At 42.1% G+C, this 22,871-nt stretch overlaps 1 protein-coding gene across 2 annotated transcripts in view; it reads left to right on the forward strand.

The window, feature by feature from the left end:
- The first annotated feature begins 8,737 nt into the window (after window positions 1-8,737).
- sept4a (septin 4a) overlaps window positions 8,738-22,871 on the forward strand; it is a 28,518-nt gene continuing 14,384 nt past the window's right edge. Inside the window, exons 1-10 of one of the 2 annotated variants that reach the window (XM_013132160.3) lie at window positions 8,738-9,063; window positions 9,403-9,410; window positions 10,585-10,983; window positions 11,130-11,226; window positions 14,737-14,823; window positions 17,535-17,658; window positions 17,801-17,935; window positions 18,098-18,215; window positions 18,383-18,484; window positions 18,668-18,764. In XM_013132160.3, coding sequence (XP_012987614.2) covers window positions 9,015-9,063; window positions 9,403-9,410; window positions 10,585-10,983; window positions 11,130-11,226; window positions 14,737-14,823; window positions 17,535-17,658; window positions 17,801-17,935; window positions 18,098-18,215; window positions 18,383-18,484; window positions 18,668-18,764 — 1,216 coding nt within the window. In that variant the 5' untranslated portion in view covers window positions 8,738-9,014. The remainder of the gene's footprint in view (window positions 9,064-9,402; window positions 9,411-10,584; window positions 10,984-11,129; window positions 11,227-14,736; window positions 14,824-17,534; window positions 17,659-17,800; window positions 17,936-18,097; window positions 18,216-18,382; window positions 18,485-18,667; window positions 18,765-22,871) is intronic. The other variant, XM_013132161.4, reaches the window with a different exon arrangement.

Raw genomic sequence — 22,871 nt, forward strand, 5'->3', positions numbered from 1 at the left:
TTTCACTTATTCAAATAAGGACAGATCTAAACTGATCAAGCTAGAAAACAATACCACCATGATAGTTCAAACTAGAGAGACCAAACAAGGTTTCACACGTTTTGGCTGTCCTAACATCAAAGTATTTAAGACATAAAGGTCAATCAATGCGGAAAATTTTGAGGACTTTCTTTAAGTGCAGTCGCAAGTGCAGTCGCAAAACCATCAAGCTTTATGATAAAACATCTCAGCATCAACTGTTCAGAGAAGACCGCATCAATCAGTCCTCTATGGTCGAATTGCTGCAAAGAAACCACTACTGAAGGCAGGGCTGAATTATAGACTGGACAAATGGGGCCTGGGCCAAGGGGTCTCTGACTAGTTGGGGGCTTGGGCTACAAAGCACCCAGAGTCCCCTAATGGTCAGAGGCCCCTGGGACAATCTACTGTGAATGCAAATTGTAGATTGAACAATAGCACTTGAATATGCGGACTCTTCAGCAGCTCCACCTCAACCCATACCAGGGCCCCTCAGCTACATCTCAACCCATTCCAGATCAGGGCCCCCCAGCTCCATCTCAACTCTTACCAGGACTCCTCCACAAACCATATTATGGCCCCTCTTCCATAACCCATACCAGGGTCCCTCGATAGCCTATACACGGGTCCCACTGTCCCGCCACAACAAATAACAGGGCCTCTAACTATCAGCGTGATTTTGATGTTTGATCTATGTTATATTATGTATTTAATATTATACAACCCCATTTCCCAAAAAGGTTGTGAGGCTGTGTAAAATGCAAATAAAAACAGAATGCAATGATGTACTAATCATTTATCCCTGTATTTAATTGAAAATAGTACAAAGGCAACATATCAAATGTTGAAACTGAGAAATTGTATTGTTTTTGGAAAAATACATAAAGACATAAAAAAAAGCTGGGACAGGGGCATGTTTAACATTGTGTTACATTACCTATTCTTATAACACAACTCTGTAAGCATTTAGAAACTGAAGAGAACAATTGCTGTAGTTTTGAAAGTGAAATACTTTCCTATTCCTGCTTGGTATAGAATTTCACCTGCTCAACAGTTCAGAGTCTCCTTTGTCGTATTTTTCATTTCATAACACGACAAATGTTTTCAATGGGTGAAAGGATTGGACTGCAGGCAGGACAGTTTAGCACCCGGACTCTTTTACTACAGAGCCACCATGTTGTGATACATGCAGAATATGGTTTGGCATTGTCTTGCTGAAATAAGCAAGGCCTTTCCTGATAAAGACGTCATCTGGGTGGCAGCATATGTTACTCCAAATCCTGTATTTGTTCAGCATTAGTGGTGCCTTCACTGATGTGCAAGTCACCCATGCCATGTGCACTAATGCACCCCCATACCATCATGGATTCCGGCTTTTCAAGTGTGCACTGATAACAAGTCGAATGGTCCCTCTCCTCTTTTGTCCAGAGAACGCGGCAAAGGTGATTCCCAAAAATAATTTCACATTTTGATTTGTCAGACCACAGGACAGTTTTCCACTTTGCCTCAGTCGATCTTAAATTAGCTTGGGCCCAGACAAAGGGACAGCATTTCTGGATCTTGTTTATATATGTCTTCTTCTTTGCATGATTAAGATTTAACATGCATTTGCAGATACAGTGACATACTGTGTCTACAGACAAGTGTTTTCGGAAGTGTTCCTGAGCCCATGCAGTCATTTTCACTACAGAATCGTGTCTGTTTTTAATCCAGTACTGCTTGAGTGCCCAAAGATCACAGCCATTCATTATTGGTTTTCGGCCTTGTACCCTTGCATACAGAGATTTCTCCGGATTCTCTGAATCTTTTAATGATATTATGTACCATAGATTATAAGATCATGAAACTCTTTGTAATTTTTACATTGAGAAACATTATTCTTAAATTGTTGCACCATTTGCCTGCGCAGTCTTACACAGAGTGGTGAACCTCTCCCCATTTTTACTTCTGAAAGACTCATCCTCTCTGGGCTGCTCTTTTCATACCCAATCATGTTAATAACCTGTTGTCAATTATCCTATTAAGTTGTTAGATGTTTCACCAGATTTCTTTTTAGGATTACACAACTTTTTTAGTCTTTTGTTGCCCCTGTCCCATCTTTTTTAAAACATGTTGCTGGCATCAAATTTAATGTGGGCATATATTTTTCTAAAATCAATAACCTTTCTCATTTTCAACAATTGAAAAATTTTCTTTGTACTATTTTCTTTGGAATATAGTGTTTAAATGATTGGAACATCATTGCATACTGTTTTAATTACATATTACACAGCTTCCCAACTTTTTTGGAAACTAGTTTGTGTTTTATATACAGTATATATATTTTATATATATATATATATATATATGTATGTATGTATATATATATATATATATATATATATATATATATATATATATATATATATACACACTCACCTAAAGGATTATTAGGAACACCTGTTAAATTTCTCATTAATGCAATTATCTAATCAACCAATCAAATGGCAGTTGCTTCAATACATTTAGGGGTGTGGTCCTGGTCAAGACAATCTCCTGAACTCCAAAATAAATGTCAGAATGGGAAAGAAAGGTGATTTAAGCAATTTTGAGCGTGGCATGGTTGTTGGTGCCAGACGGGCCGGTCTGAGTATTTCACAATCTGCTCAGTTACTGGGATTTTCACGCACAACCATTTCTAGGGTTTACAAAGAATGGTGTGAAAAGGGAAAAACATCCAGTATGCAGCAGTCCTGTGGGCGAAAATGCCTTGTTGATGCTAGAGGTCAGAGGAGAATGGGCTGACTGATTCAAGCTGATAGAAGAGCAACTTTGACTGAAATAACCACTTGTTACAACCGAGGTATGCAGCAAAGCATTTGTGAAGCCACAACACGCACAACCTTGAGGCGGATGGGCTACAACAGCAGAAGACCCCACCGGGTACCACTCATCTCCACTACAAATAGGAAAAAGAGGCTACAATTTGCACGAGCTCACCAAAATTGGATAGTTGAAGACTGTTGCCTGGTCTGATGAGTCTCGATTTCTGTTGAGACATTCAGATGGTAGAGTCAGAATTTGGTGTAAACAGAATGAGAACATGGATCCATCATGCCTTGTTACCACTGTGCAGGCTGGTGGTGGTAGTGTAATGGTGTGGGGGATGTTTTCTTGGCACACTTTAGGCCACTTAGTGCCAATTGAGCATCGTTTAAATGCCACGGCCTACCTGAGCATTGTTTCTGACCATGTCCATCCCTTTATGACCACCATGTACCCATCCTCTGATGGCTACTTCCAGCAGGATAATGCACCATGTCACAAAGCTCGAATCATTTCAAATTGGTTTCTTGAACATGACAATGAGTTCACTGTACTGAAATGGCCCCCACAGTCACCAGATCTCCACCCAATAGAGCATCTTTGGGATGTGGTGGAACGGGAGCTTCGTGCCCTGGATGTGCATCCCACAAATCTCCATCAACTGCAAGATGCTATCCTATCAATATGGGGCAAAATTTCTAAAGAATGCTTTCAGCACCTTGTTGAATCAATGCCATATAGAATTAAGGGGGGACAAACACAGTATTAGTATGGTGTTCCTAATAATCCTTTAGGTGAGTGTATATATATTCTGTATATATTTATGAGACCACTCCTAATTCTACTAAAATCAGCATCTCTACATGTATGGCAGCCATTCCATTCCAGTGTCTGTTAAATTCCAACACATTTTACTTAATGAGGTATGGATTAGGTGATTACCTGAACCATATCAAATTTAATGAGGAAAATTATAAAAACCACTGCTCTGGTCATCACTATCCTCTTGCAATAGGACCAGCTGGATGGCAAATACAGTGCAAGTAGTACTTCAAAGGTAATTTGAATAAAATAATAACTACTCAGCATGACAAAAGAGTTGAAAAGAAAAGCTTTGAGTGAGGAAAAGAAGGGTTAAATTCTGGCTTTACTGGCAGAGGGATACGGTGAGTGTCAGGTTGGTTCCATCCTGAAAATCTCAAAGACAGCGGTTCATAAGGACAAGGTCGAGCAACAGACATTGAGGACAACAAAGCTACAGACTGGCAGAGGGCGAAAAGACTGTCCACTGACCAAGATGACCATCAACTCATTTGAATGTCACTCAACAACTGTAGGATGACATCAAGTGACCAACAAAAACAATGGCAAACAGCAGCTGGGGTGAAGTGCATGGGGAGTACGGTTTGAAACACGCTCCTATTGGCATGGCTGAAGTCGTGCAAAGCTAGAAAAAAGCCCTTCATCAATGAGAAGCAAAGAAGAGCCAGGGTGAAGTTTGCAAAAGACAATAAGGATTTTCAGCTTTGCCCAACACCTGGTCATCAAATGGTTAGACAGAGACCTTGAGAGGCCTACAAGCCACATTGTCTCGCACCCACTGTGAAATTTGATAGATCAGTGATGATCTGGGGATGCTTCAGCATAGCTGGAATCGGGCAGATTTGTCTTTGTGAAGAATGCATGAATCAAGCCAAGTACAAGGTTATCCTGGAAGAACACCTGCTTTCTTCTGCTCTGACAATGTTCCCCAACTCTGAGAATTGGTTTTTCCAGCAGGACAATGCTCCATGCCACACAGCCAGGTCAATCAATGTGTGGATGGAGGACCACCAGATCAAGACCCTGTCATGGCCAGCCCAATCTCCAGACCTGAACCCCAATAAAAACCTCTGGAATTTGATCAAGAGGAAGATGGATGGTCACAAGCCATCCAACAAAGCCGAGCTACTTGAATTTTTGTTACCAGGAGTGACATAAAGTCACTCAACAGCAATGTGACAGACTGGTGGAGAGCATACCAAGACGGAAAGTTGTGATAAAAAATCTGGGTTATTCCACCAAATACTGATTTCTGAACTCTTCCTAAGTTAAAACATTAGTATTTTGTTGTTGAAAAATGAATATGATTTTTTTTTCTTTGAGGTCTGAAAACAATGTTTTTATTTGTTATTTTGACCAGTTGTTATTTTCTGCAAGTAAGTACTCTAAATTACTATATATTTATTTGGAATTTGGGAGTATTGTTGTCAGTATTTTATAGCATAAAACACATTACTATGAATAATAAAACCAGAGAAACTGATAATTTTGCAGTGGTCTCTTTTTTCTTCTCCCAGAGATGTATATACATACATACATATATATGTGCAAGACAATGTGGCTTATATCCCCTCCATGAACTGCCACCTTAACGTGGTGGAAGGGTTTGAGTACCCGAGTGACCCTAGGAACTATGTTGTCTGGGGCTATATGCCCCTGGTAGGGTCTCCCAAGGCAAACAGGTCCTAGGTGACGGGTCAGACTAAGAGCGGTTCAAAACCCTTTAATGATGATAAACATTTTGAGGACCGTGACGTCGCCCGGTATGGCGCAGCCGGGGCCCCACCCTGGAGCCAGGCCCGGGGTTGGGGCTCGTATGCGAGCACCTGGTGGCCAGACCTTTCCCCACGGGGTCCGGCCGGACTCAGCCCGAAGGAGCGACATGGGGCCGCCTTCCCGTGGGCTCACCACCTGCAGGAGGGACCATAAGGGGTCGGTGCGTAGAGGATCGGGCGGCAGTCAAAGGCGGGGGCCTCGACAACCCGATCCCTGGACACGGAAACTAGCTCTAGGGACGTGGAATGTTACCTCGCTGGCGGGGAAGGAGCTTGAGATCGTGCGTGAGGTTGAGAGGTTCCGACTAGAGATAGTCAGGATCACCTCTACGCACGGCTTGGGCTCTGGAACCACACTGGTGTGGGTTTTCGAGGCGGCAATCCCCGAACCCGGTGGTGGACACCGGAAGTAAGGGATGCCGTCAAGCTGAAGAAGGAGTCCTATCAGGCCTGGTTGGCTTGTGGGACTCCTGAGGCAGCTGACGAGTACCGGCAGGCCAAGCGGACTGCAGCCCGGGTGGTTGTAGAGTCAAAAACTCGGCCTGGGAGGAGTTCGGTGAGGCCATGGAGAAGGACTATCGGCTGGCCTCGAAGAGATTCTGGCAAACCGTCCGGCGCCTCAGGAGAGGGAAACAGTGCTCTACCAATGCTGTTTACAGTAGAGGTGGGCAGCTGTTGACCTCAACTGGGGATGTCGTCGGGTGGTGGAAGGAGTACTTCGAGGATCTCCTCAATCCCGCCGTCACGTCTTCCATTGAGGAAGCAGAGGATGAGGGCTCAGAGGTGGACTCGTTCATCACCCGGGCTGAAGTCACAGAGGTAGTCAAGAAACTCCTTGGTGGCAAGGCACCGGTGTGGATGTGATCCGCCCTGAGTACCTCAAGTCTCTGGATGTTGTGGGGCTGTCTTGGTTGACACGCCTGTGCAACATTGCGTGGCGGTCGGGGACAGTGCCTCTGGGATGGCAGACCGGAGGGTGTGTTCCAACTACAGGGGGATCACACTTCTCAGCCTCCCCGGGATAGTCTATGCCAGGGTACTGGAGAGGAGAATACGGCCGATAGTAGAACCTCGGATTCAGGAGGAACAGTGTGGTTTTTGTCCGGGCCGTGGAACACTGGACCAGCTCTATACCCTCTGCTCTTTGCGGATGATGTTGTCATGTTGGCCCCATCAAACCAGAACCTTCTGCATGCACTGGGACGGTTTGCAGCCGAGTGTGAAGCGGTGGGGATGAGAATCAGTACCTCCAAATCCGAGGCCATGGTCCTCAGTCGGAAAAGGGTGGCTTGCCCACTTCGGGTTGGTGGAGAGTGCCTGCCTCAAGTGGAGGAGTTTAAGTATCTAGGGTTCTTGTTCACGAGTGAGGGAAGGATGGAACAGGAGATTGACAGACGGATCGGTGCAGCTTCTGCAGTAATGCGGTCGATGTGTCTGTCTGTCGTGGTGAAGAAAGAGCTGAGTCGAAGGCGAAGCTCTCGATTTACCGGTCAATCTACGTTCCTACTCTCACCTATGGTCATGAGCTTTGGGTCATGACCGAAAGGACAAGATCCCTGGTTACAGGCGGCTGAAATTAGCTTTCTCCACAGGGTGATCCCTTAGAGATAGGGTGAAAAGCTCGGTCACCCGGGAGGAGCTCAGAGTAGAGCCGCTGCTCCTTCGCATCAAGAGGGGTCAGCTGAGGTGGCTTGATAAGCGGAAGAAGATGGATGGATATATATATATATATATATATATATATATATATATATATATTGCCATGAATGTGAGCCAATAATAATAATCAATAATTTAGTAGTATTGTAATAGTTGTATGCTTGTCACATTGCAGGTGAGGCAGGACACGTGGAGCAGAGCAAGAGTAGGGAAACATCCTTGATTAACTTTTTCGTTTAATCCTTTTATTACTTCTCAACATGAACCAAAACAACAAAAGGATAAGTAGACCGCAAACTAAAATGCTACTGGCACAAACAGTGATCCAAAACATTAATTACCAAAATGGCAACTCAAATATGGTCCCCAATTAGAGGCAACACGGGGTGGCTGCCACTAATTAGGGCCAATAAAAAGTGGAGCCCAGATGCCTGAGGGCACCACTTTGGTCAGACTCTGACTGTGGCCCCCAGGCACATAGAAATGCCTAGACAAACCCTAGCCATGACCTACAACGCTATGATTGTTGTAAGCCTCACTTGTAAGTTGCTTTGGATAAAAGAAAGTAATTGCTAAATGACTTAATGTAAATGTTTTTTTTTTATATTTGACTTGATATTAACTTGATATTATACCAATGTTTCACATTATTATGATTTCAAATAATTTGTACATTTCCTAAAAACAGGATAATTATGCAGAAGAAAATTGGGAGAAAATTGTAGTCCCTTGTTTTTGCTAAGCCAATGAAAGCATTCTGATATGCATAATTTGTCCAATCAAATTTAAATTGCTGTTTGAAAATAATGAGAGTGACTGCAACAGCTGTGTCTATGTGAGACCCAGAATTGATGAATGGATGATCTGTGCATGTGTGATTCCCAATGTGAAGCATGGAGGAGGAGTGATGGTGTGGGGGTGCTTTGCTGGTGACACTGTTTTTGGATTTTTGGATTGAAGGAACATTTAACCTGCATGGCTACCACAGCAGTCTGCAGAAATTTGCAATCCCATTTGGTTTGTGCTTAGTGGGACTATCATTCATTTTTCAACAGAATATTGACCCTAAATACACCTTCTGGCTTTGTAAGGGCTATCTGATGAAGGAGAGTGATTCCACAATCACACAACCTCAAATCAGCTGAGATGGTTAGGGATGAGTTGGACAGCAGAGTGGAGGAAAAGTAGCCAACAAGTACTCTGCATATGTGGGAACTCGATTCCAAGCATATGTTGGAAATGGATTCCAGGTGTGCACCTCATGAGATAATTTAGAGAATGCCAAAAGTGTGCAAAGCTGTGATCAAAGCAAAGGGTGGCTAATTTGAAGAACATAAAATACGAATATATTTTGATCATACACGATTCCATTTGTGTTATTTCATAGATTTTATGTCTTCGCTATTATTATACAATGTGGAAAATAGTAAAAATAAAGAAATACTCTTGAATGAACAGGTGTGTCCAAACGTTTGAGTGGTACTCTATACAAGCACTTTGGAAATATAGACGTTACGCGGATGGAGTATTGATCGTTCAGCCATGCATTCAATAAAAATGACTCCAAAAGCACACAATACAGGATTCACCATACATTCGATTTGGCTCAAATTAATCTGAAACGCTAACAACAAAAGCCGCAAATGCATCTAACAATTTTAAGAGTAGACCAGCATCAGAAGCTCGTGTAGTATGTAAATACGTCACTGCAAGTTTTTCTGGCTGCCCTGTAGGACCTGGCTGTACCTTGCCGGACACGATATCAATCATAGTGTATATAATGACCCGAGTCTACAGTAGGCTTTCATTGTTTTCAGAACGATTGCATTGTTGTTACATAAACGCAGCATTCAGGTAAGTTGTGCACGCCAGGGTTGTGATTTTCGACGGAAGAAAAACCTTGCGTCTGATGACGGGCTGACAGCGCACCGCACCATGGACCACATGTCGTCGCCTGTTAGGTTTCGCAGCAACATTAAACCTGGTAATTCCGAGGTTCAGTCTATTCCGTTTATATTGTTCATTGTTTTTACAGAACAGAGCGTAGTCTACAAATTTTTTTAACTTGTAGTTCTTGCATAATGTTGGATCAATTTATGTTTACGTAATTTGGTAGATGCTCTTATCCAGGCCGACTTACATTATGAGTTGATTTGTTTTGTGCATTTGATGAGCATACATATTTTCTATTCTTCATTATTAAAGCCGTGTTTTGATGGTTTAACAGTAATCAAAAATCTAGTTATTTACTCAACATAACTTTTTGTCTTTCCATTATACTCTTCAACCCTTTCCACGGGTCTATATTGTGCACCCTGTTCAGACGATCAGGTAGGAATTCAGGATACACCTATATTTGTTGTATATTCAGATTCGTTATAAAGTGTTTGTGTTTGTGTGTGGCTGTGCATGCGTGTGTGCTCCAACCCCCCACCCTCTTACTGGAGATCAGCATTAGAGGTGGCCTAGTGTTAATCCTGTAGCAGACGGTTGTGGGTAATTAGAGGTGACAGGCAGAATCTAGAACATTGAGCCCTTATAATTACAATGTTTAGGCATTCCTATTTAAGTCAACAATGCCAGAATTCATTTCCCAATTATATGGTTGGCTAGTGTGGCACAAGCTGGAGAGTCCTGTTGATCAGTTTACTCTACAAAGGCCTTCCATACCTAGAGACCACACACAATCTAATGTCCCAGGGGGATTTTGAGGTCTAACTGGAATAAGACTCTGGAGAGTGTAACCAGGTGGACACTGTGTAGAATCTCCCATATCTGTAGATATACCTAGTGTGGAATCTGAGAGTTTGTACATATGTACTTTATCTTAGATGCCAAAGTATACTGAATTGAGATATTGTACAAGAGCTGTTAGGGTAGAGGCCTGGCTCAAACTGCCTTACTGCTCCACACTGCTCTCCTAACCCATGTACCATGACAGGATTCAGACAGTGACCTTAATGACATAACGGGACCATAGTTCAGGGTCACGTGCAAGGATAAAGGCAAGCCTTTACATTTCACCGCCCCTGTGCAATTGAATTCAATACTTGTTATTGTTTAGTTAGTACCGATATGGTATAACCTTTTGCAGTGACAGTAGCTAGCCTGACATAATACACCCATCATAGGTTGGAAAAAGCACCTTGGGTGTTGTAGAATACTTATGAGTCAATGGCCTTACTCAAAAAGATTTTCTTTACATATGTTCATGACCTTTAAATTAAAACAGCAAGATGTATGTTAACAGTAAAGACCTTAGGTGTCCAGCATGTCCTAGTTTACCTCTGCTGTTCTGATTTGTATGTTGTTCATGCTATTTTTTTAACCAATAATCTGGTAAGCAATAGGGGTTAACTGCCTTGCTCAGGGACAAACACAGATGTCTCACCTTGCCAGCTCAGCGATTTAATCTTGCAGTCTTTTGTTACTGGTCAGATTATCTTGGCTAATTGCTGCCCTGGTTGATATCTGGCTTTATGTCCCTCTCATCCTTCTCCCCAAGTTATCCAGCCTATCTATGGAGGTCAGGGAGGACACTGAGCTAGTCTACGCCATGAGAGAACTTCCGCCCGTTCCCCCTTCCCAGGTTGCATCTGGGGATCAACAAGCAATCTCAGGATGCCACGCACCTGTCATTGACCGAGAACCAGAGGCAACCGGGCCCTGGGTAGGGCGACCCGGACACACACCTGCTGGGACACCATTTCTCCCCCGACCCTGCCCTGGTGGGCCCCCTCCCTCTGCCCCCCCTAGGCCAAGCTGTGCCTTCCTGGACGAAGAGTTTGAGCCTCTGCAACCGAGGATGCACCAGCTGACCTCTGGGTCACAGTCCATGGACTCCTCCCCTCAGTCCCGACCACGGAGCCCATGGGGGCGCTTTGACCCATACGATTCTGCCGAGGTGTGTTTCCTTAAGCGTTCCCAGGGTGTCATTTGTCTGTTTTTAGTTAGATTGATGGTTGCACAAATGTTCCAAAATCAATATCGCCAACATAGATCAATTGTTGGTGGTGTGTTCGAATTTTGTGTTCTCTGTAATCTCTATAGGACATGGACAAGGAGTATGTTGGCTTTGCCACTCTGCCCAACCAGGTACACAGGAAGTCCGTGAAGAAGGGCTTCGCCTTCACGCTTATGGTAGCAGGTGAGACATCTGTCTCTGGCGCAAACTGTAGCTAGCTGATTGTGATTTTCAAAACAAATTATTTACAGTTGAAGTCTGAAGATTACATACAATAATCTTTTTTTTCAGCCATTTCACAGATTTCAAGTTAACACACCTGTTCAATTTCTCATTAATGCAATTATCTAATCAACCAATCACATGGCAGTTGCTTCAATGCATTTAGGGGTGTGGTCCTGGTCAAGACAATCTCCTGAACTCCAAACTGAATGTCAGAATGGGAAAGAAAGGTGATTTAAGCAATTTTGAGCGTGGCATGGTTGTTGGTGCCAGACGGGCCGGTCTGAGTATTTCACAATCTGCTCAGTTACTGGGATTTTCACGCACAACCATTTCTAGGGTTTACAAAGAATGGTGTGAAAAGAGAAAAACATCCAGTATGCGGCAGTCCTGTGGGCGAAAATGCCTTGTTGATGCTAGAGGTCAGAGGAGAATGGGCTGACTGATTCAAGCTGATAGAAGAGCAACTTTGACTGAAATAACCACTCGTTACAACCGAGGAATGCAGCAAAGCATTTGTGAAGCCACAACACGCACAACCTTGAGGCGGATGGGCTACAACAGCAGAAGACCCCACCGGGTACCACTCATCTCCACTACAAATAGGAAAAAGAGGCTACAATTTGCACGAGCTCACCAAAATTGGACAGTTGAAGACTGGAAGAATGTTGCCTGGTCTGATGAGTCTCGATTTCTGTTGAGACATTCAGATGGTAAAGTCAGATTTTGCCGTAAATAGAATGAGAACATGGATCCATCATGCCTTGTTACCACTGTGTATACTGGTGGTGGTGGTGTAATGGTGTGGGGGATGTTTTCTTGGCACACTTTAGGCCTCTTAGTGCCAATTGGGCATCGTTTAAATGCCACGGCCTACCTGAGCATTGTTTCTGACCATGTCCATCCCTTTATGACCACCATGTACCCATCCTCTGATGGCTACTTCCAGCAGGATAATGCACCATGTCACAAAGCTCGAATAATTTCAAATTGGTTTCTTGAACATGACAATGAGTTCACTGTACTGAAATGGCCCCCACAATCACCAGATCTAAACCCAATAGAGCATCTTTGGGATTTGGTGGAACGGGAGCTTCGTGCCCTGGATGTGCATCCCACAAATCTCCATCAACTGCAAGATGCTATCCCATCAATATGGGCCAACATTTCTAAAGAATGCTTTCAGCACCTTGTTGAATCAATGCCACGTAGAATTAAGGCAGTTCTGAAGGTGAAAGGGGGTCAAACACAGTATTAGTATGGTGTTCTTAATAATCCATTAGGTGAGTGTATAGTTTTGGCCTGTCGGTTAAGACATCTACTTGGTGTGTGACACAAGTATTTTTCCAACAATTGTTTAGATAGAAAGATTATTTCACTTCTAATTCACTTTATCACAATTCCAGTGGGTCAGAGGTTTACATACACTAAGTTGACTGTGTCTTCACAGAGATTAGAAAATTACAGAAATTGATGGCATGGCTTTAGAAGCTTGTGATAGGCAAATTAACATAATTTGAGTCAATTGGAGGTGTACCTGTGGATGTATTTCAAAGCCTACTTTCAAACACAGTGCCTGCATGACATCATGGGAAAATCAAAATAAATCAGTCAAGAAACAAGAAACCAGCCTTTTCCCACTGGCCGTTTTTAAGGCTTAGTAGCCAGCAATTTGTTGCTAGACACCATAAAGGATTGTGTTAAACTGAGTAACGTTTCTAATTAAGTTTCTCTCCACAACAAATTGTATCTATGAACTGTATGGCTTTTGCAACTGGCAATTTTAACAGCTTATTAGCCATTTGTGAATGACATTAATACAATAGCTATCAATATAGATGACGATAACTGACTTTTTCATCAAGTGAAAAGACGAGAGAATCGTGTACCCAGCGAAGTTTTAGTCTATCCTGAACAAAGCCACCAGAAATTTTATATTTTAGGTTTTAGTAGCAACAGAAGGTTGTAGCCAACAAAGTTTTTGTCTGTCAAAGTTGGGACCTGTTGTTCCATAGTCCGCCTCTTTAACCACTACGCTATTTAACAAGGGGTAGTCAGTCAGTCAGTCAGGCAGGCACTCAGTCAGTCAGTAAGAGACAATCGCTCTTCTAGGACGGCTCCACTTACGTGGTCCGGCAAAATAATTGTTGACTTCCACATGTCTGGTTCATCCTTGGCAGCAATTTCCAAACACCTGAAGGTACCACGTTCATCTGTACAAACAATAATATGCAAGTATAAACACCATGGGGACATGCAGCCCTCATGCCGCTCAGAAAGGAGACGCATAATGACCATTGTTATGTTTGAAGGAAAAAGGGGGAGGCTTGCTAGCCAAAGAACACCATCTCAACCCGGAAGCATGGGGGTGGCAGCATCATGTTGTGTGAGTGCTTTGCTGCAAGAGGGACTGATGCACTTCACAAAATAGATGGTAAACTTATGTGGATATATTAAAGCAACATCTCAAGACATAAGTCAGGAAGATAAAGCTTGGTCGCAAATGGGTCTTCCAAATGTACAGTGACCCCAAGCATACTTCCAAAGTTGTGGCAAAATGGCTTAAGGACAACAAAGTCAAGGTATTAGAGTGGCCATCACAAAGCCCTGACCTCAATCCTATAGAAAACGTGGGCAGAACTGAAAAAGCATGTGACTCAGTTACACCAGTTCCGTCAGAACCTGAGTGAGCAGGCAAAACACACATAACATTTTTATTAGATTCACATTAAACTGTAGTTCATAAGAGAATGGAACAATCATAAAACAAAACATGGAAACAAAGAAACAAGAAACCAGGCAAGCCTAGTACAGCCTGCCCGCAATAGAAAATGTTGCCTGGGTAACCTGCGTGAAAGGCTGTGTCATTAACTACTACACCAGAGAGCTGTACAGTTGCTGGGTGTCAGTATAGCCTCTTCTCTCTATCCTGAACAAATTGTCTTTTGCCACTGACCGTTTTAATGGTTAAATGGCCATTCGTGAATGACATTGATACAGTTAAACTGACTAACGTTTCTTACTATGTATTGCGTTTACAACTGGCCGTTTGAACAGCGTATTAGCCAGTAATAAGCTTTACTGGTATCTACTAACTTACTGGAATAGTCATAAGAATTTAGCAATTGCTAGCGAGTCGGCCAAAGCTATTTCATTTCATGGTCTAAGAACGTATTTTTTCTTTCATGGCATAACAACATACTTTTTTCTTTCATTCATGAATGATATTTATACAATAACTATCAACAAAGGCAACAATAACTAACTTTTTCATCAAGTGAAAAGACGAGAGAATTGTGGAATCGACCATAAATAATTAATGTTGTTGCTCTCAATAGATTCAAACTTAGGTCTTCCACATGAGAGGCACTGTCTTTAACCACTATGCGATGGCATTACACGTTTCAGCAATCGCTAGACCCCCCTCTTTCACTTTTTATCTATCTGTCCTCTCTGTTTCTTTCTGTCTAGGAGAGTCTGGCCTGGGTAAATCCACTCTGGTCAACAGTCTGTTCCTCACAGACCTCTATAAAGACAGGAAAGTGCTGAATGCGGAGGGTAAGTCAAAATCACATGTACAGTGCTTTCAGAAAACATTCAGACTCCTTTACGTTTGTTACATTTTGTTGTGTTATAGACAAAAACATTTGCCATCCATCTAAACACAATACCCCATAATGACAAAGCAAATTTGTGCCAATATATTAAAGATAACTGAAATTACTAATATGTACATGAAAATTCAGACTCTTTGCAATGACACTTCAAGGACTACAAAGTCCTTTTGAGATGTCTCTAGAACTTGACATGATTTAGAAAGGCACACAATTGCCTATGTAAGGCCCCACACTTCACAGTGCATGTCAGAGCAAAAACCAAGCCATGAAGTCCAAGGAAAATAATTTGAAGGCATAGATCTGGGGAAAATAAAAATAAATTGCTGAAGCACTGAAAGCTGAGCACAGTGCGTTCCATCATTGTGAAATGGAAAAAGTTTCGAAACATCAATAATTTTCAATGGCCCCTCTGGTAGAGCTTCAGAGTATCTCTCCAGAGATGGGAGAATGCAGGTGTCGCCAACAAAGGGGATGTGCCCTTAAAATTGGGCAAGTATGCTTCCAGAGTGGTGCTGGCTCTTACCTGATTTAAAGAGTAAAAAAATATATATTTTAATGAAAGAGATGTAAAATAGGGGAAATACAGGTGCATCTCCAAAAATGTGAAAATAATGGAAAAGTTTTTCAGTAATTCAAATCAAAAAGTGACACCTTCATATATTCTAGCTTCATTACACATAAAGCGAAACATTTCAAGCCTTTTTTGTTTCAATCTTGATGATTACAGCTTACAGCTCATGGAAATCAAAAGTCCAGTATCTCAAAATATTAGAGTAAAAAATTTACAATACAGAAATGATGACCAGAAAGAGCTCTAATCAGCAAAATAACTCCCTGAGCCACGAGGGCACATTCAACTACAATCATGGCAAAGGCTGCTCACTAGACAGTTGTCCAGAAGACACTTGTTGACACCCTCCATGATGAGGGTAAGACACAGAATATCATGCATCAAAGCATATTCATGGAATGTTGACTGGAAGGGAAAGGTGTGTTAGGAATAGATGCACAATCAACAGGGAGGACCGCAGCCTTGAGAGGATTGTCAAGCAAAGCCAATTCAAGAACTTTGGGGAGGTTCACAAGGAGTGGACTGAGGCTGTCCAGGAAATGGGCTACAAGTGTTGTATTCCTTGTGTCAAGCCACTCCTGAACCAGAGACAACGTCAGAAGCGTCTTATCTGGGCGAAGGGGAAAATTAACTGGACCGTTGCTCAGTGGTCCAAAGTTTTCTCTTCAGATGAAAGTAAATTTTGCATTTCATTTAGAAATCAAGGTCATGCTTCCATCGGCTGACAAGCTTTATGGAGATGCTGATTTCCTTTTCTAGCAGGAATTGCCACCTGCCCACAGTGCCAAAACGACTGGTAACTGGTTTGCTGCCCATGGTATTACTGTGCTTGATTGGCCAGCCAACTCATTCTGATTGCTTCCATGCCATGCCGCATTGATGCAGTAATTTGTGCAAAAGAAGCCCCTATTGAGTGCTTAAATTAACATACTTAGGAAACCTTTGCAGGTTTTTTGAGTTAATTAGCTGATTAGAGCCTTTCTCAGGTTGACATTTCTGTATTATACATATTTTATACTAATATTTTGAGATACTAGATTTTAAATTTCCATGAGCTGTAAGCTGTAATCATGAAGACTGAAACAAAAAAGGCTTGAAATTGTGTAATGAATCTAGAATATATGAAGGTGTCACTTATTTTATTAGAATTACGGAAAAAATGAACTTTTCCACCTGCACCTGTATGTGAATTTTTTTCCCTGTGTGAAAAAGGTTAGGAACCCAATCAGTCAATTAAATGTATTTTATAAAGCCCTTTTGACATCAGCAGTTACAGATACCCAGTCTAAAACCCCAAACTGCAAAAAAATATTCAAGAAATGAATGCACAGTAGATGGGAGTTAGGGTCGTAACCTAAGAAGAAATCTATGGAGTAGTTAGACTCTGAGGGGTGGCCATTGTCTTCTGGCTTTATCAGAAGAAGAAAGTAAAAGTACATGATCTTTTTGGGCTACATTGATATTTTACATGGTGGTCAGTTCAGATGGTCAGCAGGTCAATCAATACAGACTGATTGTATTCGAAGTGTTTAGGCAGAATCCAGATCTGCTGCATGGACCACCAGGTTGTCTTTGGACAGGGACCTCAGGTCCTCTTAAGATTTAACAGGACACCAGAGAAAACAAAACAATACCTCAGCATAGAATTCAGACTGACTCTAGACCCCTGGGATGTAACATATTGCAACATAACAACTAGGTATTGAGAGGGTGTCCAGAGACACTTTTCCTGAGTGGTGAGGTGTTGTGCTAGAGGACAGTCCTAGCAGCGGAACTCATAAACCCCAGATTTCACAATAATCAGCAGATTATTCTACAATAGTGGAGCTTTTTGGGAGAAAGCACTGCCTTCTGCTGTTTAGAAGTTTTAGGTACTATAAGGAGGCATGGCATGTTGTGACCGTAACATACCTGTAGGTATGTACAGCAGTAGCAATTCAGAGAGAAGTCCATGTAGTGCTTCCTTAAAATCTATCTGATTGCCAGGATTCGTCTGTAGTGTAACTATCCAGACCCGATTTACAAAATGTCTTTTTAGAGAACATATCTTCCATCTGTGTGTGTACTGGGTGTGTGTGTAGAGCGGATCACACAGACTATATACATTACTAAACACACCGTGGGTATCGAGGAGAAAGGAGTGAAGCTCAGACTGTCCATCGTAGACACACCAGGGTTTGGGGACGCTGTCAACAACACAGAGAGGTACATGGGTAATGTAGTCTATAAACACAACGATCACATGACGATTTGCTGGCATCATCTTGGAAAGTGTACTTTTATTATCATGTGTGACAACAAGATGTGTAGTTTCCTCTGAGTGGTGTTGTGTGTGTGTTCTCCACAGCTGGAAGGAGTTAGAGGACTACATTGACCAACAGTTTGAGCAGTACTTCAGAGATGAGAGTGGCTTGAACAGAAAGAACATCCAGGATAACAGAGTCCACTGCTGTCTCTACTTCATCTCTCCCTTCGGACATGGGTAAGACACTACGCAGACACAGGCATGCACACGTGTGCGCACACACCCATTGCAACACAATGAATCTCTCTTCTATCATTTTGGGTACAAGAATAAGATAGATACTGTTATCTCACAGCAAACCTGCTTTTCCACTATTTACGTCTGTGTGTGGGACTCCAGTCTAAGGCCTTTAGACGTGGAATGCATGAGGGCTCTGCATGAGAAGGTGAATATAATCCCAGTTCTGGCCAAAGCTGACAGCCTCACCCCCACTGAGGTCTGCAGGAAAAAGATGAAGGTGAGACATTTGTGTCTCTACCAGTGATGTTCTGCTCCTATTCCTTTTTCAAGAATTTCACCCATGCAATATGTCCTACATAGTCTAATGTTGGTTTATATGCCTGACCTGTACCATAATGTTGAGGTTCATTATGGTTGTCTGTCTGTTTGTGTTCACTGGTGTAGATCCGAGAGGAGATTGAGCATTTTGGCATCAACATCTACCAGTTCCCAGACTGTGACTCTGATGAAGACGAAGAGTTTAAACGGCAGGACCAGCTGCTCAAGGTGATTCTTAAACTGGGGTGTGCAGTATTTAAAAGTAACTCTTTTCCCTGTGGTGAAATTATGTAACATGTTTGGGATTTAATGGTTCCCACCCATGTGGGAAACGTGTCTTAAACATGGAAATGTCTTTGCCTCCATCTCTCTCTCTCCTTCTGTCTTCTCTGTCAATCAATCTATCCTTAGGACAGTATCCCATTTGCTGTGATTGGCAGCAACATCCAATTTGAGAGTAAAGGACGCAAGTTTAGGGGTCGCCTTTACCCCTGGGGTGTGGTGGAAGGTACGTTGAACACACACATACACGCGCACACACACACAAATACACACACACACACACACACACTGAGCTTGTAAAATGAAATGCTGAGTTTTCTGGAAATGTTCTCCTGGAGTGAGCAGTGTAATAAGAAGCAGAACTGCTTGGCTAGATGTGCTTTATGAGAAAACATGTTTAGATGTTTGACTTTACCAGACCTGCTGTAAAGTTGTTGAGAAAAGACAAAGCCATCATTGTGATTCAGACATCAGCAGATTGGGATAGGATAAAAAGTGTAATATACACTACCATTCAAAAGTTCGGGGTCACTTTGTTGTCTTTGTTTTCGAAAGAAAAGCACATTTTTGTCCATTAAAATAACACAAAATTTATCAGAAATATATTGCAGACTTTTTAATTGTATAAATGGCTATTGAAGCGCTTGATTTTTTATGTAATATCTACATAGGCGTACAGATGCTCACTATCAGCAACCATGACTCCTGTGTTCCAATGGCATAATCCAAGTGTATAATTTTAGAAGGCTAATTGATCATTAGAAAACCCTTTTGCAATTATGTTAGCACAGCTGAAAACTGTTGTGCTGCTTAAAGAAGCAATGAAACTGGCCTTCTTTAGACTTGTTGAGTATCTGGAGTATCAGCAATTGAAAGAGCCGTATCTCAGACTGGCCAGTAAAAAGGAAAGATTAAGATGGGCAAAATAACACAGACACTGGACAAGAGGAACATTGGAAAAAGTGTTATGGACAGACAAATCTACATTTGAGGTGCTCAGATCACAAAGAACATCAATCAATCAATCAATCAAAATTTATTTATAAAGCGCTTTTTACAACAGCAGTTGTCACAAAGTGCTTTACAGAGACACCCGGCCTTAAACCCCAAGGAGCAAACAACAGTAGTGTTGAATTTCAGTGGCTAGGAAAAACTCCCTAAGAAGGTCGAATTTTAGGAAGAAACCTAGAGAGGACCCAGGCTCAGAGGGGTGACCAGTCCTCTTCTGGCTGTGCCGGGTGAGATATTAAGAGTCCAATTGGAATAATAAATAAATTTCTCTTGGCTAAATCCAGAGTATATTTGATTTTAGACTAGGTCAGAAGTATGACCAAGTGGACAAGGACAGGAACAGCAACGGTCCCCCCAAACCAGGTAATCCGCAGGTGTGGACCAGGACCTCATCTCCTTCTAAAATTTAAAATTGGAGGAAACTGAGAAAAGTTAGTAGTACATCCCTCATGTCCCCCAGCACAATAATATAGCAGCGTAACACCTTGGAAACTGAGACGGGGGGGTCCGGTGACACTGTGGCCCTACCCGGGGGAGGCCCCGGACAGGGCCCAACAGGCAGGAAATCAATCCAACCACATTGCCAGGCATCAACCAAAGGGACACCCACCAACCGCAACCCCCCTGAATGAGGGCCGAGTATTGCTAGTAGCGTACAGCCCAACTGCACAAGTGCGCAATAGAGAGTCAACAACAAGCCAGTGACTCTTCCCCTGAAGGGCATTGGAGGGAGGGCATCCCAGTGGCAACGAGAGCCCACCTGGCAAGACAGCAAGGGTGGACAGTATCAAGCCTACTGGTCACCTTCACGCCCCCGGGCCAGGCTACACCTAATTATAAACCGTGCTGTAGAGATTAGTTTTTAGTAGACACTTGAAAGTTTGCACTGAATTTGCATTTCTAACCTTAATTGGCAGATCATTCCACAGGAGTGGAGCTCTATGAGAAAAGGCCCTGCCGCCAATTGTTTGTTTAGAAATTCTAGGTACAATTAAAAGGCCTGCGTCTTGCGATCTAAGGTTACGTGTAGGTATGTATGGCTGGATCATTTCAGCAAGGTAAGTAGGAGCAAGTCCATGTATTGATTTATAGGTTAAGAGTAAAACCTTAAAATCAGCCCTAACCCTAACAGGCAGCCAATGTAAGGATGCCAGGACAGGAGTAATGTGTTCAAATTTTTTTGTTCTAGTTAGGATTCTAGCAGCTGTGTGCAGCACTAATTGAAGTTTATTTATTAATTTGTCTGGATAACCAGAGATAAGAGCATTGCAGTAATCTAATCTAGAAGTAACGAAAGCATGGATTAATTTTTCTGCATCAGTTTTTGATAGGAAGTTTCTAATTTTTGCGATGTTTCGAAGATGAAAATAAGCAACTCTTGAGACATATTTTATATGTTCTTCAAAGGAGAGGTCAGGGTCAAGGGTAACGCCAAGGTTTTTTACAGTTTTTTGGGATACGACCATGCAGCCGTCGAGGTTCACAGTGAGATCTGCTAACAACGCTATTTGTTTTTTGGGTCCTAAAAGGAGCATTTCTGTTTTATTTGAGTTTAAGAGCAAGAAATTCTCTGTCATCCACTTCCTTATATCTGAAACGCATGCTTCCAAAATAGCTAATTTAGGGGCTTCTCCATGCTTCATTGAAATATATAACTGTGTGTCATCAGCATAACAGTGAAAGTTAATATTGTGATTTCGGATTACATCGCCCAGAGGGAGCATGTATAGTGAGAAAAGTAATGGGCCCAGAACCGAGCCTTGAGGAACTCCAAAGCATACCTTTGACTTGTCAGAGGATATGCCATCCACACTAACGAACTGATATCTTTCAGATAAATAAGATTTAAACCAGGCTAGAACATGTCCACGTAGTCCAATATTGGTTTCCAGTCTCTCTAAGAGAAGGGAGTGATCAATAGTGTCAAAAGCAGCACTAAGATCAAGAAGCAACAGGACGGATGCGGAACCTTTGTCTGAGGCCATTAGAAGGTCATTTGTTACCTTCACGAGTGCAGTCTCAGTACTATGATGGGATCTAAAACCAGACTGGAATATTTCATAAATGTTTTTTGTCTTTAGGAAGGCATTCAGTTGTTGGGAAACACATTTTTCTAAGATTTTTGAGAGGAACGGGAGGTTCGATATTGGCCTATAATTGTTTAATATGTCGGGATCTAGATTAGATTTTTTTAGAAGAGGCTTAATTTCCGCAATTTTTAGTGAGTTTGGTACGCATCCGGAGGAAAGGGAGCAATTTATTATGTTCAGCATTGGCTGACCTAGCACAGGAAATAACTCCTTAAGTAATTTTGTAGGAATCGGGTCTAGCTGAGAGTTTGTGGGTTTAGAACTCATTACAAATTTTGTAAATGTGTCGAGCGATACGGTATCAAAAAACTCAATTGTCCCCATTGACACCTGATCAGGGAGGCTCCGGAAATTTTCCGGACAACCGAGATTTTTAGGACCATAACTATTTAGGGATTCAGTTATTTGTTTTCTAATGGTGACGATCTTTTCATCAAAGTAGTTCATGTATTCATTACAACTAAAGTGAAGACCCACTTCACATGCTAAGCTTTGCTTTTTTGTTAACTTTGCAACTGTATCAAAGAGAAATTTTGGATTGTTTTTGTTCGCCTCAATCAGGTTGGAGAAATAAGCTGATCGAGCAGACGTGAGTGATTTTCGGTATTGTACTGTACTGTCTATCCAGGCTAGTCTAAATACTTCCAACTTGGTGGAGCGCCACTTTCGCTCCAATTTTCTGGAGGCTTGCTTAAGTGCTCTAGTATTGTCGGTGTACCAAGGAGCAAGTTTCTTGTTGCGTATTTCTTTAGTTTTTAGTGGTGCAACTATGTCTAATGTATTTCGCAGTATTGAGTTTAGATCCTCGATTTGATCGTTTACAGATTTATTTACTCTGTCATTTAAGAGCGAACTAGTAAGAATATCAAGGAATTTATTTGTAATCCGAGAATTTATAGTACGGCTTTTGAAACTCATTGTTTGGGGGGCAAGTGAATTTCTTGTTTTAACGGTAAATGTAATAAGACAGTGATCCGATAATCCAGGATTTTGGGGGTAAATTATTAAATCTACAATATCTATTTCTCGTGACAGGACTAAATCTAAGGTATGATTGTGGCAATGTGTTGGACCTGAGACATGTTGGATGAAACCCATTGAGTTGATTATGGCTTGAAAGGCTTTTTGAAGAGGATCATGGGGGTTTTCCATATGGATATTGAAATCGCCAAAAATTAGAATACTATCTGCCATGACTACAAGGTTAGACAAGAATTCTGGAAACTCATTGA

This window comes from Esox lucius, chromosome 7, assembly GCF_011004845.1.
Source record: "Esox lucius isolate fEsoLuc1 chromosome 7, fEsoLuc1.pri, whole genome shotgun sequence".
NCBI classification, from domain to species: domain Eukaryota; kingdom Metazoa; phylum Chordata; class Actinopteri; order Esociformes; family Esocidae; genus Esox; species Esox lucius.